Genomic DNA, 18,924 nt, shown 5'->3' with positions numbered 1-18,924 from the left:
CTAGGTACGCCCTCTTTAGAGACTTCAAAATTCAGATAAAGTTGCAGTAATTTAGTAATACAACAATGGTTTTTGATGAAGTAATATATATCTAAGAAAAAGCAAATTATATTTGGGTGGCAATAATCACAACAACAACATCAAGTCTTCATCCCACTATGTGGGATCGGCTATATGAATCCTTTTTATCCATTGTGTCCTGTTAAGAGTTTAAATTTAATAAAAAATACCATTTCTAATATTTTCCAACCAATTCTTTTTATATCTACCTCAATCTTTCTTAACATAATTCAAATCTAATAAATTTACTCTCCTACCCGAGTCATCGTAAGACCGCTGTTTTATAAATAATTTTTTGGAAACATTAAATTATAACAGAGTAGACAACAACAATCACACATATGGGGGAATTGCTAAAAGGTAGTAAGATCAGTAGGGATTCATTGTTTGAGTGATGCTAAAACTGGAATCAAAGCAAAATATGATACTTTGAAAGCAATAAACATAGAGCACTTATCATCAATATGAATTTCAAAAGGAAGAAAACGAGAAATTATGTTCATCCTATTCACCGGATTATTATGGATGATAGATTCTTAGAACAAAATATCACCAATAACCATCTTCTCACTAGATTTAAATAAAAAAAAAAACACATACCTTTGCTTCGGGATCAAAAACTATTAAGAGAAACTCTGGCAATACTCTCAAGGAAGGCACCAACTGTTAAATTTACAGCATTTTCAATGGAAAAACACAATAAAGAAAAATAATAGCAAGAGAAACAGAAAAAAGGTGACATAACATTACCAAGGAAAGCTTATATCAGTTCATTTAACATACCTGTAACTGGAGAGCATCCGTAAGAATACCGGTTGCACTTTCAACCCGCAAATATTCTTTTCCCAAGGGATGGCTAACCATGGTTTTAGAGAAGCCAATAACACTAGCACGAACAGTGCACTAAATTGCAATAACATGAAAAATGAGAACATAATTTCAAAAAGTTTCTGCACTGTAACGCAAGCATTGATTTTTGAAACTATAATGCAAGCATTGAATTTTAAGGAAACTTAATAGGTATGCAGAGAAAAAAATAACCATTTTTTTTTTTTCTAAAATACAAAACTTTAAGAATACTTTCTTTATAACAGGTTCAGATGTAGACTTTCACTATGTCAACACAACAAATGCCGATTTTATATCCTCAAGAACTCATCAACTTGCAAACTTTTGTTCAGACATATGGGCTCATTCACTAATGTCAAATGACAAGGTTAATAATGAACTAAAACCCAAGAAAAATTCAATAGAAGAATGTGACTATACTGTACCTGAAACTTTTAGGGCATAATGCTTAAGAAAAGGTGATGTTTAGTTGCAAATGCAGAAATACAATGAATCCAAAAAACATTTATTAAATTAATTCAATAACACTATGTAAGAATACACCAAAGTCCAACTCAAGAAAAAAATGTGATGATGAGCACAAGCGGAAGTTAAGATTTTAGCAGACTTTGAATTCCTTTATTTCTAATGAGGGGAGAATCTAGCGTAGAAGAAGAGCTGGAGAGGTAAATGACAAGAATTGAGGGAATTGATTATGCTTCATTTCAGCATTTATCAAGTAATTATATGACCCTAAGAGGGCTTATAATAGGAAAAATAAAAAATCAGGGCTTAAATTTTAACTGTACTATTAATTACATCAGGATAACAAACATGGATTGTTGAGGTGGCATCCATAATCACAGATCAATGACATGGCAATGGACTATACAAGAAAAGGGTAAAGAAGTGCTGGCAGGTTGGCAGAACCTTGCCACAGGTGAGAGAAGGCAAAGCAGCTGGCATGGACTAGCTGGGGATGGGCAACCTGCGGAGCAGCTGGCTAGAGGGGTCACAGCGTGATGCTTGGAGATTTTCCAAGGAGCATTTGGCTACTTTTTAGGAATGATTTGAAGACTGATTTCAACAGTACAGAGGAAGTTCAAGGGAACAAAGAGATTAAGAATATCAAAATATTAAATGTGGAAATGGGAAAAAGGTAGGAGCAAGAAACAATTAAAACAAAAAGTGAACTCCAAAACTTACAGACATAAGGATTGAGGGACAACGAAAAAAAAAGGGAAGAAATGCTAATTTTCTTTATTAGATAATCAGCCCATCCATTAATTGCATATCATGGCCTATTATTGATAATAATTTCCATATAAAGGGCATTAACCCTAATAACATTAACAATATAACAAGCATGTCTAAAATGAAAAATGGTCATATTACAAATGACAATTAACAAAATGACTAAGAAGAACCGTGATATAAACATAATATAATAATGACTAACCATGTCGCTAAAAATAATAAAATTGATAAAAGAACATAAATTGACCATTTAAATATAATTAAAATAATAAAAACAAGGAACCAAGGGTGATAATTGAAAGTAGGCATCTTGCATCATATCATAACGTAATTCTTATTATGAAGCATAAATATCTAAAGTATAAGAATATAGAAATCATTTGTAACCTCATACAATAATGGAGATGAACATGACAAAATGATTAATACAACACAAACGTCGCACAAATTAAGCTAACTATAGACAAGAAAGCAAATTAGTTTTTGATGAATTTCAACTAAATATAGTAAAATAACATTAATGTTGAATGTTTAAAGTAAGGGTTCAATACAAACCAGTCCAGAAATTTTGCTAAGAACTAGAAACCTCTCCCAACTGTTATTCATTGATCTCTTGCAACTCTCATTGTCCCTCCAATAAGCCAGATCCTTACAACCAATTAGTTCCCAACTCAAGCATAAAGATGATGAATTTGCAAAAACTTTTTTTGTAATATGTAGACCAACAGCAGCTATGCGTATGGTACATCCATAGGCCACTGTGATAGGAGAAGAACGAACTTGACCAGGACCACGGTAAGCATTTGCAGCAATCTCTATAACATCGAGAGTATTTGCTGTTTTGAAAAATAAAAACAGTTTGGAATTGAAATTTAAAATGAAGACAAATTGTAAAATTCATCGCCAAACATATTAACTTTGGTAAGAATGCTCTATGCTGATTTTTCTTCAATAACTAGAATACATAGTCTACACACCAAGGATGCAAGACAATAAAAGGCATTATATCCCATACCAGGTTCATTAGCAACAAGTGCGATGGAGGAAGGAAAGCTACACATAACAGACAATTCCAAGTTAGCTATAGTTGCCACAGGATGGTTAACGCCAACAAGGTTTCCCCGTGAAAAGAGAAGTTTCTGTTCAGCAAAGGCAAAATATCAGAAAGGAGCAAGTCTACTTTTAAAGTCAGTTAAGGTAAATAGGAAATCTCTTGATACTTATAAGGTGCATACAAACTGCCCCACGGAAAGGCATAGAGCTGTGTACAATCTTCTCCCATTGCAGTGCGTCTGCTGCACCTGAACACCATCAGTTACTGGTAGATTTTGTTCACCAGTAACTTCAACACTTTCAACATACTCAACATGTAGATCCCATCTTTCAGGTCCTCCACTTAAATGGACATCCATAGCAGAGCCAGGGGCAAGATACAACTCATCCAAAGCTGTAGAGTACGAATGTTTGATTCCATTATTTATTTCAGGCACGTCAATCCAGTAGCCTCCAAATCTATTTCCATTTCCTGCCTGGTAAGCAACAAGTGGAGAATATGCAGCTATAGGAAAAGCTGTTTTTAAAATTAAAGGCCCATCCATGAAATGGAAAGGAGAATGTAAGTCAATCGACAAAGTTGCATGTAGCATGGCCCTGCCAGTACCATAAGCAAATAAACAAGTCCATGCACAAGGCTGAACGTAGGATTGCTTGGAGATCTCTGTGAGATGGAGCATGTCGGCTTCACATATCTTCTCAGTTGTGTTCAGAGCTCTGAAAGTTTCACTTTCAGAAAAAACATTCCACTTCATGAAAGAGTTGAAAGCATCACATTGATAAAAGTAGTTACCTAAGGTTATACAAATTAAATTGCCAATTAAACTTTATTAAAAAGTATTGAAATCAGAAATACATTAAATTACAAACTATGCACCATCAGATGTCTTTAAGCTCACAGCAGCTTTCAGTTCAGTTCCAACTTCCACCTCTACAGGATAGATTGGAAGAACAACCATCGCAGAAGGTGAAGTAACTTCCAAAACAACCTATGCCAAATAAGAGTTGACAATTAATTAGTCAAGCAAGCAAGATGTGCAACTCAATATGTTTGAAATTACAAGTTCTTCATACACCATCCATTGCATAATGAAAAAATGGACCAACTAAAATCTTCAAAATCAGCCAAAGGAACATCTACGAAAAGATGTTTAACATAATAGAGAAAAGTTGGAAAAGAATTTTCGGACCTTAGACAAAGCATGCATTGCCTAACCTTTTAGTGACAACTGGCATCACAAAACAAAGAATGCACTACTTCAACTCCATCACTTTAAAATAGCTTACATATACAGTAAAAAAATACTGACAGACTCAAATTTATTAGCAAGAAGTAAACTATATGTATATATAAAAGAAATTATGCAGCTTTGGTCCCACAGAATAACAGTATTGTGGAAATATTATAACATGATGAATAACTAAAATGCATCAACTGATTTATGGCATCCAACAGGCTCTATTAATGTGGCCAGCAATTCCAATGAAGACTGCAAAAATAACTGGGACTGAGTCATCAGCAAGTTCACCAACTTTTCTTTGTGATATCTATCAAAAGTTCCTAATTACAGCTATTCCAATTCTAATTTTGATCTGGAATTAGGCATCAGCTATGTTACCATCTGATTGGGTGCGCTCTAATACCAAGGTAAACCTTCTCCCATGATGAGAAGATCAGTCTATTTGCTAACCCACCTTTTTTTTGTTTGCTTAATGGAAAATTCATTTTAAATTCACCCAATCTAGAAATAATTTGCAAATTCATATCTGATTTATATTTTGTTGGTGATTACTCCGTTTGACTCATCAACCCTCATCATGTGATCCTAAGACTATCTTCAAAAGTAAACTATAACAAACTGTTCTCTCAATGCTCATACTATATTAGTGATTATTCAATGTGTATGCTAATGTGGTCCCCCCATTTTAACTGATCTGCCTTCAATTACTCTTATTTGAATCGCATTTCCGCGACTTCAACTTCATTAATTCAAATAATCCACTTTATAATCCTTGGATTCAATGTTAGAAAATATTTGCAAGTGAATGTTGCTACTGCCCATTTTCCTAAACATTCTTTGGAAAGAGTTTTGTTGGAATTAGTTGTTACTTCTCATTGAGGCGCAAACTTAAAAACATCCCAACATATTGTTCTTCATGCAAATTTTTTGGACATAAATTCTAAAATTGTTTCAAAAGGCTAATCCAAAGTAAAGCAAATCTACCTATTAGGCTCAAGAGGTACAACCAAATGTTCAAATTTGACTCTTTGGCGGATGATACTACTTCATCAGATCAGATTTGCGCTCACAATTTGGAACAAATTTTAAACTCTCATTTTCAACTATAGACGATTTAACAGTAACTAAAGCAACCTGCGTTGAAGTTGTTCGTTCACTAGCATATTTATAAAGCCAACCGTTGTTTATAGGCTAAGATGATAGAATATAACCAAATTTCTATTGAAACAGGCACATGAATTGTGCAGAAGAGGAGAAATCATTTTTATTTTATTTATTTAACAGATTCATGGACAAAATGCTTTCCAAGATGATAACAAACAATTAGAATGCAAATACTGTTGCAAATCAATACCTCGTCACAATTTATTGAATCAAACAATGAGAATACTTTAATCGTTGTTGTACCAAGCCTTTTGGCCCGCACAAAACCAGAAGCAGTCACTGATACAATTGCCTCATTAGCAGATAACCAAAACAGCTTGCCACAACCTACAATTACCACCGTCAATCCAGCGCTGTTAAGAAATTTATTCTTGAATTGAAAATAAGGTTGAATATATGTATATAATTACCTCCAGTTGCATTCAGTTGTATTTCCTGGTAAATACCAGGAGCCCAGGGTATGCGGATGGAATCTAAGGACTCAACTTGTTCTTTTATACTAAACTTCACTTTTCTACATACAGTGACTGCTTGCACAACCTCAAGAACCTAGAGAGGTAACGTTATAGTCAATAAATAAGAAAAGTGTTCAATAAAAGCAGAAAGTAGTTTGTCATACAAGTAGCTAGCAGCAGTAGTCAGAAAAGATATCAAATGAATTTCAAAAGCTGAAGTATACTAGCATAAAACATATGCTATGTTGTGATGCAACTAGAGATGAACCCACAAACATAAAACAGGAGGAGATTGGAATATTTGATTACCTGAACCTCTTCATTGTTTTCACTATGATAAAACAGAGAAGCTGTTAGAGTGCCCTCTCCCAAAGAATATGGTTTGAGTAATCTTGAATTTCGCCAGCCATATTTTGCAGCATCAGCATTAGAAACAGGCAATATATCCCAAGACACAAAAGCGTTATCTTCCAACTTAAGGTCAGTGTTCTGTTGCAAGAAAAACACCATAAAAGTTAATAGCAAATCAAACGGGCATTGCATACAATATTGTCAGTCAGGCTTTTAATCTTAGACCTTGAGAAGATTCCAAAATTCTAATCTTCTAGTATTTTGTATAGAATAATTCTATCTTCTTCACTAAACCCAATAATCTTATTTTATAATGGCGTGCTTAATGATGAATACATACAATTGCTTGATTCTAATCAATTTTGTAGCTTCAAAAACAAATGCTTGCACTCAATATTATTATACTATATTTCATAAAAATCTTTCATCATGGACATTTTTACTACCTCCCTTACAAACAACCTGTAAATCTTCAGTCTATAAAAACCGTTCAATATTCACCTCTTATAGTCAAGTATCATACCATTTATATCAGTAACTAGTAGGCATCTTACCTGTCTACCTCTGGGCGTAGTAGAAAACGGGTACTTACAAATACAATGCTGATCATTCATATGCTTGTATATCAAGTTGTATTCCTAGTCTCTGCGTGCAGGGCACAATGGTATAGCCCCTAACCCAAAAAAATGAGATTTGGGGTTTCATTCCTTCAAAAAAAAAAAAAAAGGTGCAGTCCTTTGTACTAGGAACGTGCTTGAAAATTTTACCTTCTTTTATCATTGATCTATTGGAAGAATCATAATTAAGAAATCCTGTACATGATTGGATTAATATTTTTTAAAACCTAAGTTCAGTATAGAAATAATAGTGAGCCTTAATATACGTAATAAAAGGATAAACTGCATCTAGGTACGTGTTGCTTATCCTATTTTTTTTCCTTTATCCCTTGGTTCTTTCATAATCATTGATAACTTCCTATTTTATAAGAGAATCTTTTACGGAATCCCTTATCATAATGCCTCCTTTAGCTTCACATGACATTGCTGAACTACCAAACAGTCCTTAGTTAAGCGTATGTCAAATATAAAAAAGTTCTAACCAACAAATAACATCCTTTAAGGTCATTTTGATTAAAATAAATAAATAACATTCTGTGAGGTCCTTCCAAGATAGAGATTGTCATGCCATCTTTGTTTCTTAAAATTGGTGCAATAGTGCAAGTAAATGTGATGGGTGCATGTGAATACATGGGCATCCATGTCATTAAACATATATGTGATTTACCATCATCTATGATCAACCTACTCACATTAATGGTTTATTCTGCGTCTAGCAACACAGTTATCCATGTTGTACATAAAAACTGAGATGCATATAAACATGTATACAGATGTCATGCATGCATTCATATGAGTAGGTAGTTAGCTAATACACACGTTTGCATAGTCTAGACCCATTATGAATACATGCGGAAAGGTGTCTTCATCATCATGCATATCCAAATGCATGCTTGTAGAGATGCCTAGATGCTTACATTACAAATATCTGTAAACAAATTAATGCATGCAATTGTGGGTTGAAATACGATTTCTGCTCATTAAATACCTCGGTGATGAGTATCTCATTTGAATCCGGCCCTTCTGAGAAAACCTTCATATAAATTATGTACAGTTGGCCTGGAAAAACATACCAGACGCCTGAAGAAGGAATAGGATCTATCCCTTCAACCGCATCAATAGAGCTAGTGACAGGTACAAGGTATAGCAACAAATTATCCGGTAGTACAACATGCAGGGCTGAAGTTTGAATATGACCAGAAACCCTGGTATCTTCAACAACAACATTAGTCATTCCTAGGCGCACAGCGTAAACTGTTCCCATCATACTATCCACTCTAGCCACTGAACAATTCTGCACAGACCATTGATGATGTGGAGAGGGTAACTCAATCACTACAAGAAAATGAAAAACTTGATCAAAAGAAAATTAGACGGAAAAAAAATAGCAGTGCAAAAACCTTATTTTAAGAATTTTACATGTTAAAGATAAAAATGCGCTCACAGGGAAATATCGGCTGGGAATTAAAAGCAATCAAACTTCACCAAGAAACTCTAACAGGGCCAAATATCGCAACCATTATGCAAAATAATGAGAAACCGCGCCAGGATGGCTGATACGGGACATCTGGTGGATGATTAGACTCCTGTTCCATACCAGTTCTTGGCTTGGGAGAAAAAGCTCCAGTGAATGTTATTGTTGATATCCATCCAACAATTCCACAAAACAATTTTGTTGCATGAAATAAAATAAGATATTTGAAAAAAATTTCCCATAACAAAATAGAATCATGTCTCCGAAGTGTAAGTTACTTATACCCATTGCTTAAAATTGCACAATAAAAGATATGCATTAGTGCTTCTGGGAAATTTTGCCATGAAATAAACGCCTCATGGTAACCATGCTAAGGCTATACACGCCTACACCTCAACAAGGTTCAAGCACACCTCTACGTAATAAATAAGAGGCGAAAGTCACAAATCTTAGGGGTTTTGGTGATTTTTAATAAAATATATTCTAAAACTTAATTTTATTATTTCACTACAACAAATCTCCATCTAAACCTAAAGTTTGAGGTTCCTCTCCTCAACTACTTCAAGTCCCACAAGCATACTCTCAACTGACTCCAGCCGCTTCTCAATTGCACATTGTCACTTGATCGTTGTAGCGCCGCCATTGTAGCCCCGATGAGGTTGCACCTAACATGAAACCTCTATGCAATAAACAAAAGGCTTATGTCACATATCTTATGGTTTAGAATGATTTTTCAAAAAATTATAAATAAAATACATTCTTAAAACAACAATTTACTATTTCACTACAATAAAACTCCATCTAAACCTAAAGCCCACATTTCCTCTCCTTGAGTACTCTTAATTCCCCACCCACAGTCTCGCCTAATTCCAACCACTTCTCAATTGCACTTCATCGCCCTGCTACAATACCATCGCCACGGCTACCTTGCCGAGCCATCCTCCACACATCTCTTACCATTAACAATAGTCATTTTTATTTCCCAAACCTTTTTTTTTTATTTGTTTAAGGTTTCCTTTTTTAAAAACGTTTGCATTTTATAATCCTTTTGTCGAGTAACATTTCATGTTTCGGTTTTCTAAAAGGGTTAAAAGTTATGAGAAAAGCTCAAAGAGAAATAGAAGAGATCCAGTATGGAAGCATAGGGAACAAGTAAAAATTGGAGGGAATGTAAAGATATACACCTATTGTGATAAAGTTGTTAGCAATGATGTAACCATAATGAAAGAATTTTTTTTTTTAGTTCTCATAAGAATGTTTCACCATGTGCCAAAGTGTCAGAGCAGACGAAAGAAGAGATTTATGCTTACATGAACAAAATAACCATGTCAAAGCATTTGGCACAATGAAGATTTGATGACATAGTAGATAATGAATCTTATTATGGTAGTGGGCTCAGTGGCTGACACTCATCTTCTTTGCCATAAATGTCAAATAGAGATGCAAGGGGGCCTATAGACCAATATATGATGAATATGAAGGATGAGAAGGATGATGGTGCAGGGTATGACATCAAATGTCTCCACAAAATAAAAGACAAGCTCACATGCATGTTTGTATAGACATTAGAAGATTCTTCTATGAAAAAGAAATGCCATTTAGTGTCCCCATCTCATTTCAATATGATTTGTTCTATAAATGCCTATAGTCAGGACCTTTGTGGGCTCCGAAAATTTGCACCCTGACCTCACTGTATCCTCATTATCGATGGGGAGAGTTTTTAACGAGATTAGGTTCCGAGGTAAATTTTCAGAAGGCATATGAGATTTTAGATTAGACACTATACAGAGATTTCACCCTCATTTGTAAGAACTTTATGAGCTAAGATCCGCTTTCCTATAAGCGCAAGCACCTATGGTCAATTACCTTTCCAAGTAACGAAAGAGAACTTTCGATTAAAGTTAGTCATTCGATTAGCACTTAGTATCCAATGTATAGTAGCAGCAACTTCATGGTTTGGACTTTGAATTTATAAGATATTTTAGAATATGACTTATCACCGTACACTTAAAATGAGTGATGAGAAAATGATAATGGGTCTGATCAATATCTCATTGTTCTATCATTCTGGGACGTCATGACCCCTAGTCTACTTAGTCAAAGGAGTTAGTCGACCCAGCCTGACCGAAGGATTCTTCTCAGCAGTCATAGATTGTTTCATCCAAAGGTATCTTATAAACTTAGGGTGAATGTTTGTCTAAAGTGATAGATTTGAGTTGACCATAACTGACAGAAAGCTTTATGTCATATTAATTATATCCTATGATTCAGTACTTAAGGGCATTAATCATTTGAGAACACACGGGCTTTAGCCATGATCATAATATATTAGAGTTGTTGGGTCAAACCACCCAATCATAGGGTCTCGAACATAATCATTCACCATGTAAATTTGTTGGGCCAAATCATTGATTATGTTAAGTCGTTAGGCCAAACAATCGATTAGAGGACCCTGTCATAATCGTTTATAATATTAAATTGTTGAGTGACCCCTCTTCTCTCATAAATCAATGAAGAATAATTAAGAAGCTTAACTTGAGATCATTTGATAAGTAGGTCGGCCGCACCAATCAAAGTAAAGATAATAAAAAATTGTTTGATTTCAAGACTACACCACCAACCTTATTTAGCTTGGACGAATTTCATTGCTTATGGAAACATTAAACTGTATAAATGTTGCTTCTTTTCCTTCCCTTTGCATTAGGATGAATCATCAATACATATAATAATAATTTATAAGATCGCAATACCTTTTTAATCTTGGCAAGGGTTGAGAAAAAGCCTATAGATAAAAACGTAAATTTTACATTTGATTTCCTTGAATAAAATTAACTTTTACTTAAAATTTCATGTAGAAAAGCTTAGTAGTTATCTACTCTTTGATAAAGCCTCGTGGTTGATCCCCAAAGGCTTTGATGAGTCATTAGTTATCTTTTTCGCACTTGAATTCCTCTCTCGCAACACAATTCCCTCTCCATATCAGCCAATCCTAAATCATAGTGTCTCTCAACCCCATGACACCTCCAACCACTTCAAAACTCTGCAACATATTTCCCCATAACTCCTACAACTTCCCAAGGCATAGATCCCCAATTTAACTATGACAGCCAAGCTAAAAGTCTAATACATAAAGACAAATTCTTGTTGTGAGCAATAAGAATTAAAAATTCACAACTACTTAACTACTAATCCAAACATATAAAAAGGCAACATTAGTCCCCTACCATCCCAGAACTTCGATAAAAAAATTCTCACCCTCTTCCTTTGAGAAAAACTTACCATTTCAAATCTTAAAATTTCAGCCTAAAATCTGTCCAAAACCCTAAATTTCATTTTTCTAACATCCCATATAACCCTCTACCACCATCCTAAAGGGACACCAATCAAATTAATGCTTTCACCATCAAACATTTTTAGACCATACATCACAATATGGTATTAAAAATATTTTGTTTCAAAACAAAAGGAACAACTGAAATCATAATTTATTGAGAACAGCATACTATGATCTTCCTTAGCATTCGAAAAGTGTGCCTCCAAAAGCAATAAAGTGTAATCAAACAACTTTATGTTTCAAATCCATGTTGAATATTTAAAGACAAGGTTCTATCAATTTCATTCAAATAAAAGCTCATAAACATACAAAAACAAATAATAAAATATAAGTAAATCGACTCTAATAGAATTCGGCTTTAAAACCTCGATGAGTATTTCTATGAATAACCCTGAGACTGTAATATATCAATGAACCAACAGTCACAAAGACGGGTGAGGGAGGATCTAGGGACATTGCTTCTGCAACAGTTAAAGTAATCTCGTCCTCCACATGTTCTAGTTGTGGCTCAAGCAACTTGGCTTTAACAATCTCATGGCCAATTCCAATTCCTTTGACAACATATAAATCAGAACCTAACCCCTGTCATGCACAGATAAAGCAAGAAAGTCTTTATAGATAGTGATAAATTTATCAAATTTTATTATGCGGTATGCAGCGATCACAATACAAAAGGTACCTTATCTTCCAACTGAAGTTGGACATCCAGATCCTCACAAAAACCACTAACACAGTCACCAAGAGGTGTTTCCTTCAGTGGAACATGAATAAGATGATGCATACTCTCATCCAAAGACTTGGGAATTAGCTTCCATGAAAACCGTAAGCCAACCAATGATGAGAACACGTTTTCTGCAGGAATTCAAAAGAGATAGTATCAATTCTTACTTAATCATGATACACTCACATAGAAGTAGTTCAGTTCAAGTCTTTTGATTAACTATTACAACTACATCTAAAAACCACAATTAGATCAAAGTTCACAAAATCAATAAAAACAAAGCAAATGAACAATAGAGAAAACAAATGTAAAAAAATACGTGGCAATTTCAGGCACAGAGTAATGATCAAACTCAGTTCAACTGTTCAAGTATAAGATAATCAGACAGAAACACATCGCTTATAATTATCTAGTAGCTATTTATATGGAAATTTTATCGGCATGGCCAATATTCATACATATCCACGATTTTTCATGAGATCAAACACTAAAAAATATAACAAACAAATACAAACATAAGTTCGGAAAGGAGAACAGATCAAAAGTGATTAAAAGTAAAATTTCAATAAGTACAAAAAAGGGGATAATCTTGCATAAACGCAGGATGTTTAAAAAACAAATATCTCCTGCAGCTACATGTGCTAGTCCACAGCACTTATAACAGACTAACAGCCTTTGATTCAACAGCAACGGAACTTTGTTTTCTTATATTTGTGCGTTGCTTTGCTTGATTACAAGTTGCGTAATATTATCTACATTGTGCTTAACACTTCCTCACTTTTAAATTAGCTTATCACCTTTGTATACTTATAAACACCGACGTTGTATGCTTGTGAGTCTAGTTGATTTATTTATTTGTTTATCTTCCACAAGCTTCTTGTAAGGGTTTGAGTTGTAAAGAGCTTTGCAAGAATTTCAATAGTTTTAGTGCAAACCAAATTCAACCCCACCACCCTGGTAGCCTTTAAACTAACATATTCACACCATTGGAATAGTCTCCTAAGACTAGCAAAATTATTTACCATGAAATTTTGGAAAGGGTGGCACCAGCTCTCCACTGACCAACAATACTTTTTAGCTAAAGACTGATAAGCTCCTCACCTCAGGAATATTTTGAGATACTGGATTTGATTGGAGGTAATCATGGCAATACCTGGGACAATTCAAATCTACCATTTAAGCCTTTGCTGAATAGCATTACCAATTTCAAGAGTTGCCTTAAGGGTATCTTCAGTCATCCCTTACAAAATCCTCGTGATGTCTACTTCAATGATACTTGGTAGCAAAGGCATTCTACATACAGCATGTATGACAGTAAATGACAATATGATTTCAACTTCCTAGTTATGTGGAAGTAGCAACACCTACAAAGAAGGAGCAATAGAGACTAGCCAACCAAAGAAGTCCAACCATGATGCAAACTTTGCCAAAATTATTAGTATAAGCCAATTCCCCCATTTGGGCAGGAAAGGTATGGTCGAACATCTGCGACTTTCTCTTGTTAGTCACCTTGAATTCATCTTATACTTATCCAACATCAAAGTGAAAATGGGGAAAGATTTTCAAGCATTCACACTTATATTGCCAATAGGCTAAATAAAATAGACAATTTGAATATAGCTTAGGGATATCTTCTTAGTCAGCAAGCCTTGGTTTTACCCTCTGCAAGATGGCTTATATCTCCAAATGATGGAGCCTTCACATAAGAAAGTACCCAAAGTAGATGCCTGCATGCCCCAACCCAATAGAAAGTAGAATCCAAGCATTTAATGAAGAAATAGCTCTCTTGTTACTATTTCTCTGCAAGCTGAAGTACTTGGCACAAACAGCATCTTCAATATTTCACTAATATTTCTTTGCTAAAAAAATTATATCTAAGGATATTAAAATATAAATAGTTGCACATAATGGTTGTAATGATGAATAACTAAAAGGGCATCATTAGTATGATTCAAGATACCTTCATCATCAAATGCCGTAATATGTAGTGTTGCTAGATCGTCCAAGTTAATTTTGACAGCATGATGAAATATTTTAATCCTGGAAATTTTATCAATAAGAACTTTACAGCGAACCATAGATCCAGTTCGTAGGTCTGTAGCATAGACAGCAGTCTCTTTCCTATCACTATATGGAGCAATCGATATCAATTTGGCACTTGTGGAGCATTGACTGCTACCATTATATTCAGGTTGGACTAATAGAAGATCATGATGATCCCATGACCTGTTAAAGAATGAAAAAAGCATCAGTTGATAGAATAAAAAAAATTATTTAAAAAAAAAAACCTCGATATAAGAATCAACTATCAGCTTGCAACAAGAGGATTATTAGGATTATCATTAAAGAAAAACTTCAACATCTGATGAAAAGTAGTTTCAATAAAAAGAGCATACAGCATTGTATAATCTCTTATTGCTAAATCAACTTATCTTGATCAAACATCCATAAGGTTGCAATTCTTTCCTTCGATAAGAACTGTAATTCAAAATAGGCTCAACGAATACATCAATATTGAACCACTGCTTAACCATCTACCCTCTGTAATCATAGGTATTTTTATGATATGGAATTATATCACCAATAATAGCAGACAAAAAATATCTAGTGCTTGCGAAATAAGAACAAAAGCAAGGTAAATCCAGGCTGATTGATCCACTTAATCATTTATACAAATAATTTGCCTAAACCACGGGTTATCTGGATCTAAGCAATGGTCCAAACCTAAACAAACTATTATAGAGCCGCATAAGCGCTATAAATAAATCAAATTCAATAACTAAAAAATTCATAGTGGCGAGTGTTGCTGAAAATAAACAATCCTGCATTTATATTGCTTACTTACTAGTCAAGGAGGATAGGTGCAACCAATAAGATTGACTTTTAGCAAAAAGAAAAACAATAGCCTTAAGGATCTAATTTCCATGATTGTGGAGAATGAGATACACTTCAAGGTGCTTATTAGGAAGCCAATGTGTGGCAGGGAATTCAGATTCAGAAGTGATACGGAAGGGTTTTGCATGTCGTGGGTCCCTGTCTTGGTCTGACAGAACTTGCCAAATTGGACAATGCCACTTATTTCACAAATGAGAAACCAAAACAATAGGGGGATGTAGTCGATACAAGTACGCCAACAGAGAGGGAGAAACAAAGAAGGAAGTCAGTGTAAAAAATGTTAACCTATCAGTGTAGTAGTTTTCAAAAAATGCATTTAACGGAGCGTAGAAAGTCGGTGTAAAAAATGTTAAGCAATTAGTGTAGTAGTATTCAAAAAAAGCATCCAACGGAGAGTAGAAAATCTCGCATAACCCAGAGAAGAAAGTGGCGATAAAAAGAGGTAGAGAGAGAACCAGGAGAAGCAGCCATCACTCCCTTGAAGTCGGTACTGCACGGGATTCGTCAAGCGAGGGGGCAACAAAATGTTGAGGTCTGCTATGTGGGGGCCAGAGGACGACGTCGCCGCTGCCGCCAGCGGCAGCAGAAGCCCGACGATCACAGCAGCCAGCGGAACCATTTTGCAATGGCAACGTAAGAAACAGAGGATCGCGCTTAATAGAATAAAGATAAACCCTAATAGTTAAAATTTAGCAGTTCAGCGGATGCTGGGTGGAGTGAGCTTGTGCTTCGAGTGAGGGAGGAAAACCCACAAACGGCATGCCGTTCCCCGGCTAAAGGCAACGCCTTTCCTTTTGTAAACCCTACTTTTAAAACAAGAAAGAATACAAGAAAATAAATTTGGAAAGTAGCATTTAGTTAAATCTTATACATTCGAATTTTACTAAGGGTGTTAAATTTTAAAAATTATTCGGTAAATAAAATATTAAATTTTGATAAATTTTATGAATTATTTGATAATATAGTTCAGTATTTAAATTGATTAGCTCATTAAAAACTTATATTCAAATCATATTTTTAATTTATGTTGATTTTTTTTCTTTTATATTTTCAATTTAATTTATATTTTAAATATGAGCTACTTATTAATTTAATTTTAATTAATGTTAATAGGTTACAATTATAAATAGGAGGATTTACATACATATTACTTTATATCGGGCTATTTACATATCAAACATTCAAAATTTTAATATTTTATGTCTATCACTCATAGATTAAATATGGATGCAATGAATGAAATATTAAAATATATATGATGTCACGAGTGGTATGAATAAAATATATGAGTGATGTATTTGATACTAAAATTTTTTATGGGCGGTAGGCATGAAATAACGGAGTATCCAATAAAAAAATTAACGGAGTGACATATTAAGGCTCCGTGACACAAATATATATTTGATGATCTTTTATGATATAAGGTTGATTGTAATATTGATGATATCATCATGAAAAATAAGATCATTAATCATCATATAGCATGTTTGAAAAATATATTATGTCGCATTAAAAAGAATGGGTTAAAAATGAATACTTTAAAATGTGCCTTAAGAAGTTATTTAAGAAAGTTCTTAGGGTTCATTATCCGTCACATGGGAATCTAGATTAATCCAATAAAAAAATTATTCAAGAAATGGAACCATAAAGAAGCTTGAAACTTGTGAAACTCCTTAAATAAAAGAAGATAAACTCTTAAACATCGAGGCGCCTTTTGGTATAACGGTCAGAATTTCATTTAATAAATTTTGTAGTTAAGCATGCTCATCCTAAATAAATTTTGGGAAGAGTAATCTCCTGGGAAGTTACACCAATATGAAAAAATCGTGAGTCCCTTAGGTCAAAGTAGACAATACCTCGATGGTTAAGAGTTTGGGATGTTATAATTAGTATCACAACAATATAGCAGTTTGAAGATGGGAACCAAGTGTCATACAAGAATGCCATAGAAGCCACCTCTTGAACACTATATAGGACAAAGTGCTACGTGGTGGGAGTCACCACTTGAACATAGGGGCCACCTCTAGAATCCCTTCCTGGTGGATGATTATGGGATAAAGATGTTGATATAGGCACCAGTTAATTAAGTTGGGAGATTATGAAGCACCTTAAGTAAAAAACATAAACTCTTAAACATCGAGACGCATTTTGGTGCAATAGTTGAAATTTCATTTAATAAACTTCGCAATTAAGCTTGTTCATCCTAGAGAGATCCTGAGATAGGTGACATTCTGGGAAGTTACACCAATATGACAAAACCATGAGGCCCTTAGGCCAAAGCGGACAATATATTGATGGTTAAGAGTTTGAGCTATTATAATACACTTGATAACCCTTTTAGGAAAGCTTGCTTTATTTAGGCTTTTCATCTCCAATACTTTTAGCATGTATTGGCCATTTACTGCATTAACTAAGAAGAATGACCAATTTTACAAGGATAAATCAGGCCAAGATGTGTCATCGGGGAAGAGAGAGGAGAGAGAGAGAGAGAGAGAGAGAGAGAGAGAGAAAGTTTTATGGGCACTTCTATCTATTAGACCTATTCTAAAACTTCTTTTAATCATGGCAGATAACATGAATCTCACTTCTGTTTTCAATAATATTTATTTCCTATATTTTATCTCTTGAATTTGCCAAAGTGTCCATGTTTCTATATTTAAGCAACTTTCATCATGCAGTTTCTTATATGTTGTAAATATAAACTTCTTGAATCTTTTCGTAATATCATATTGAAATTTCACATGTCTGAATTACATATATGATTTTTTGTGTCGAGGGTATAGGAAGGATTTTTTATTGGCATATATGACATGTATAGAATTTGAAAAATTTTCTATTTTGACATACAAATATACATGTTATGATAATGCATTCATCTACACCAACTAATGATGAAAATAAGTGGAATATGTATGTGTAAACAATTGTAGATTGATTGGGCATTAATTGGAATAAAATACCCAACCCAAGATATAAGATATGAGAGCTATAACTATACAAGATTGGAGTAAGTTACACACAATATTTTTATAAGATATAAGAATTATAATTAATGACCAAGAGTCTATAAATGTTTATATTGTATAATGAAACAAGATATGAATTCATATGACATGAATACATGTATATCATGTAAATATTGAGAAAATGATAAGACCAATAAGACCAAGATATGAATCATCCTATAAAATAAATAATAATGAATTTAAAAGTTATGTTAAACCACATATCTATAACTCATTAATCATTTCTCATGTGATTATTCAATTGAGATATATATGAATGTTTTGATGCATATTATTTATGTATAATGTGTATTGATTTTAGTAATATATTATGATAATATACTTGTTTTTGTGCTCATTCTATGGTTGTTTTCATGTTTTCAGGTCGTGGTAGGAATCCAATGAACTGAGGTTGATTAGGATCTGGGGGTTAGATATTTTTTTATATTTTTTGCTTTATTTTTGCAGT

At 34.0% G+C, this 18,924-nt stretch overlaps 1 protein-coding gene across 5 annotated transcripts in view; it reads right to left on the bottom strand.

The window, feature by feature from the left end:
• LOC110104645 (nuclear pore complex protein GP210) overlaps positions 1-16,268 on the bottom strand; it is a gene marked incomplete at its 3' end in the record, with an annotated part of 65,107 nt that extends 48,839 nt beyond the window's left edge. The window contains 14 exon segments of one of the 5 annotated variants that reach the window (XM_028698194.1): positions 661-723; positions 844-963; positions 2,701-2,981; positions 3,161-3,284; positions 3,381-3,991; positions 4,076-4,187; positions 5,794-5,930; positions 6,014-6,152; positions 6,368-6,547; positions 8,015-8,361; positions 12,200-12,416; positions 12,514-12,686; positions 14,516-14,781; positions 15,906-16,268. In XM_028698194.1, coding sequence (XP_028554027.1) covers positions 661-723; positions 844-963; positions 2,701-2,981; positions 3,161-3,284; positions 3,381-3,991; positions 4,076-4,187; positions 5,794-5,930; positions 6,014-6,152; positions 6,368-6,547; positions 8,015-8,361; positions 12,200-12,416; positions 12,514-12,686; positions 14,516-14,781; positions 15,906-16,069 — 2,934 coding nt within the window. 5 annotated transcript variants of the gene reach the window in all.
• Positions 16,269-18,924: the final 2,656 nt, after the last annotated feature.

The sequence above is a fragment of the Dendrobium catenatum genome, unplaced genomic scaffold, assembly GCF_001605985.2.
Source record: "Dendrobium catenatum unplaced genomic scaffold, ASM160598v2 fragScaff_scaffold_1056, whole genome shotgun sequence".
Taxonomy (NCBI): domain Eukaryota; kingdom Viridiplantae; phylum Streptophyta; class Magnoliopsida; order Asparagales; family Orchidaceae; genus Dendrobium; species Dendrobium catenatum.
Note: the sequence above shows the minus strand (reverse complement) of the source record. Positions and strands in the feature narration are given on the sequence as shown.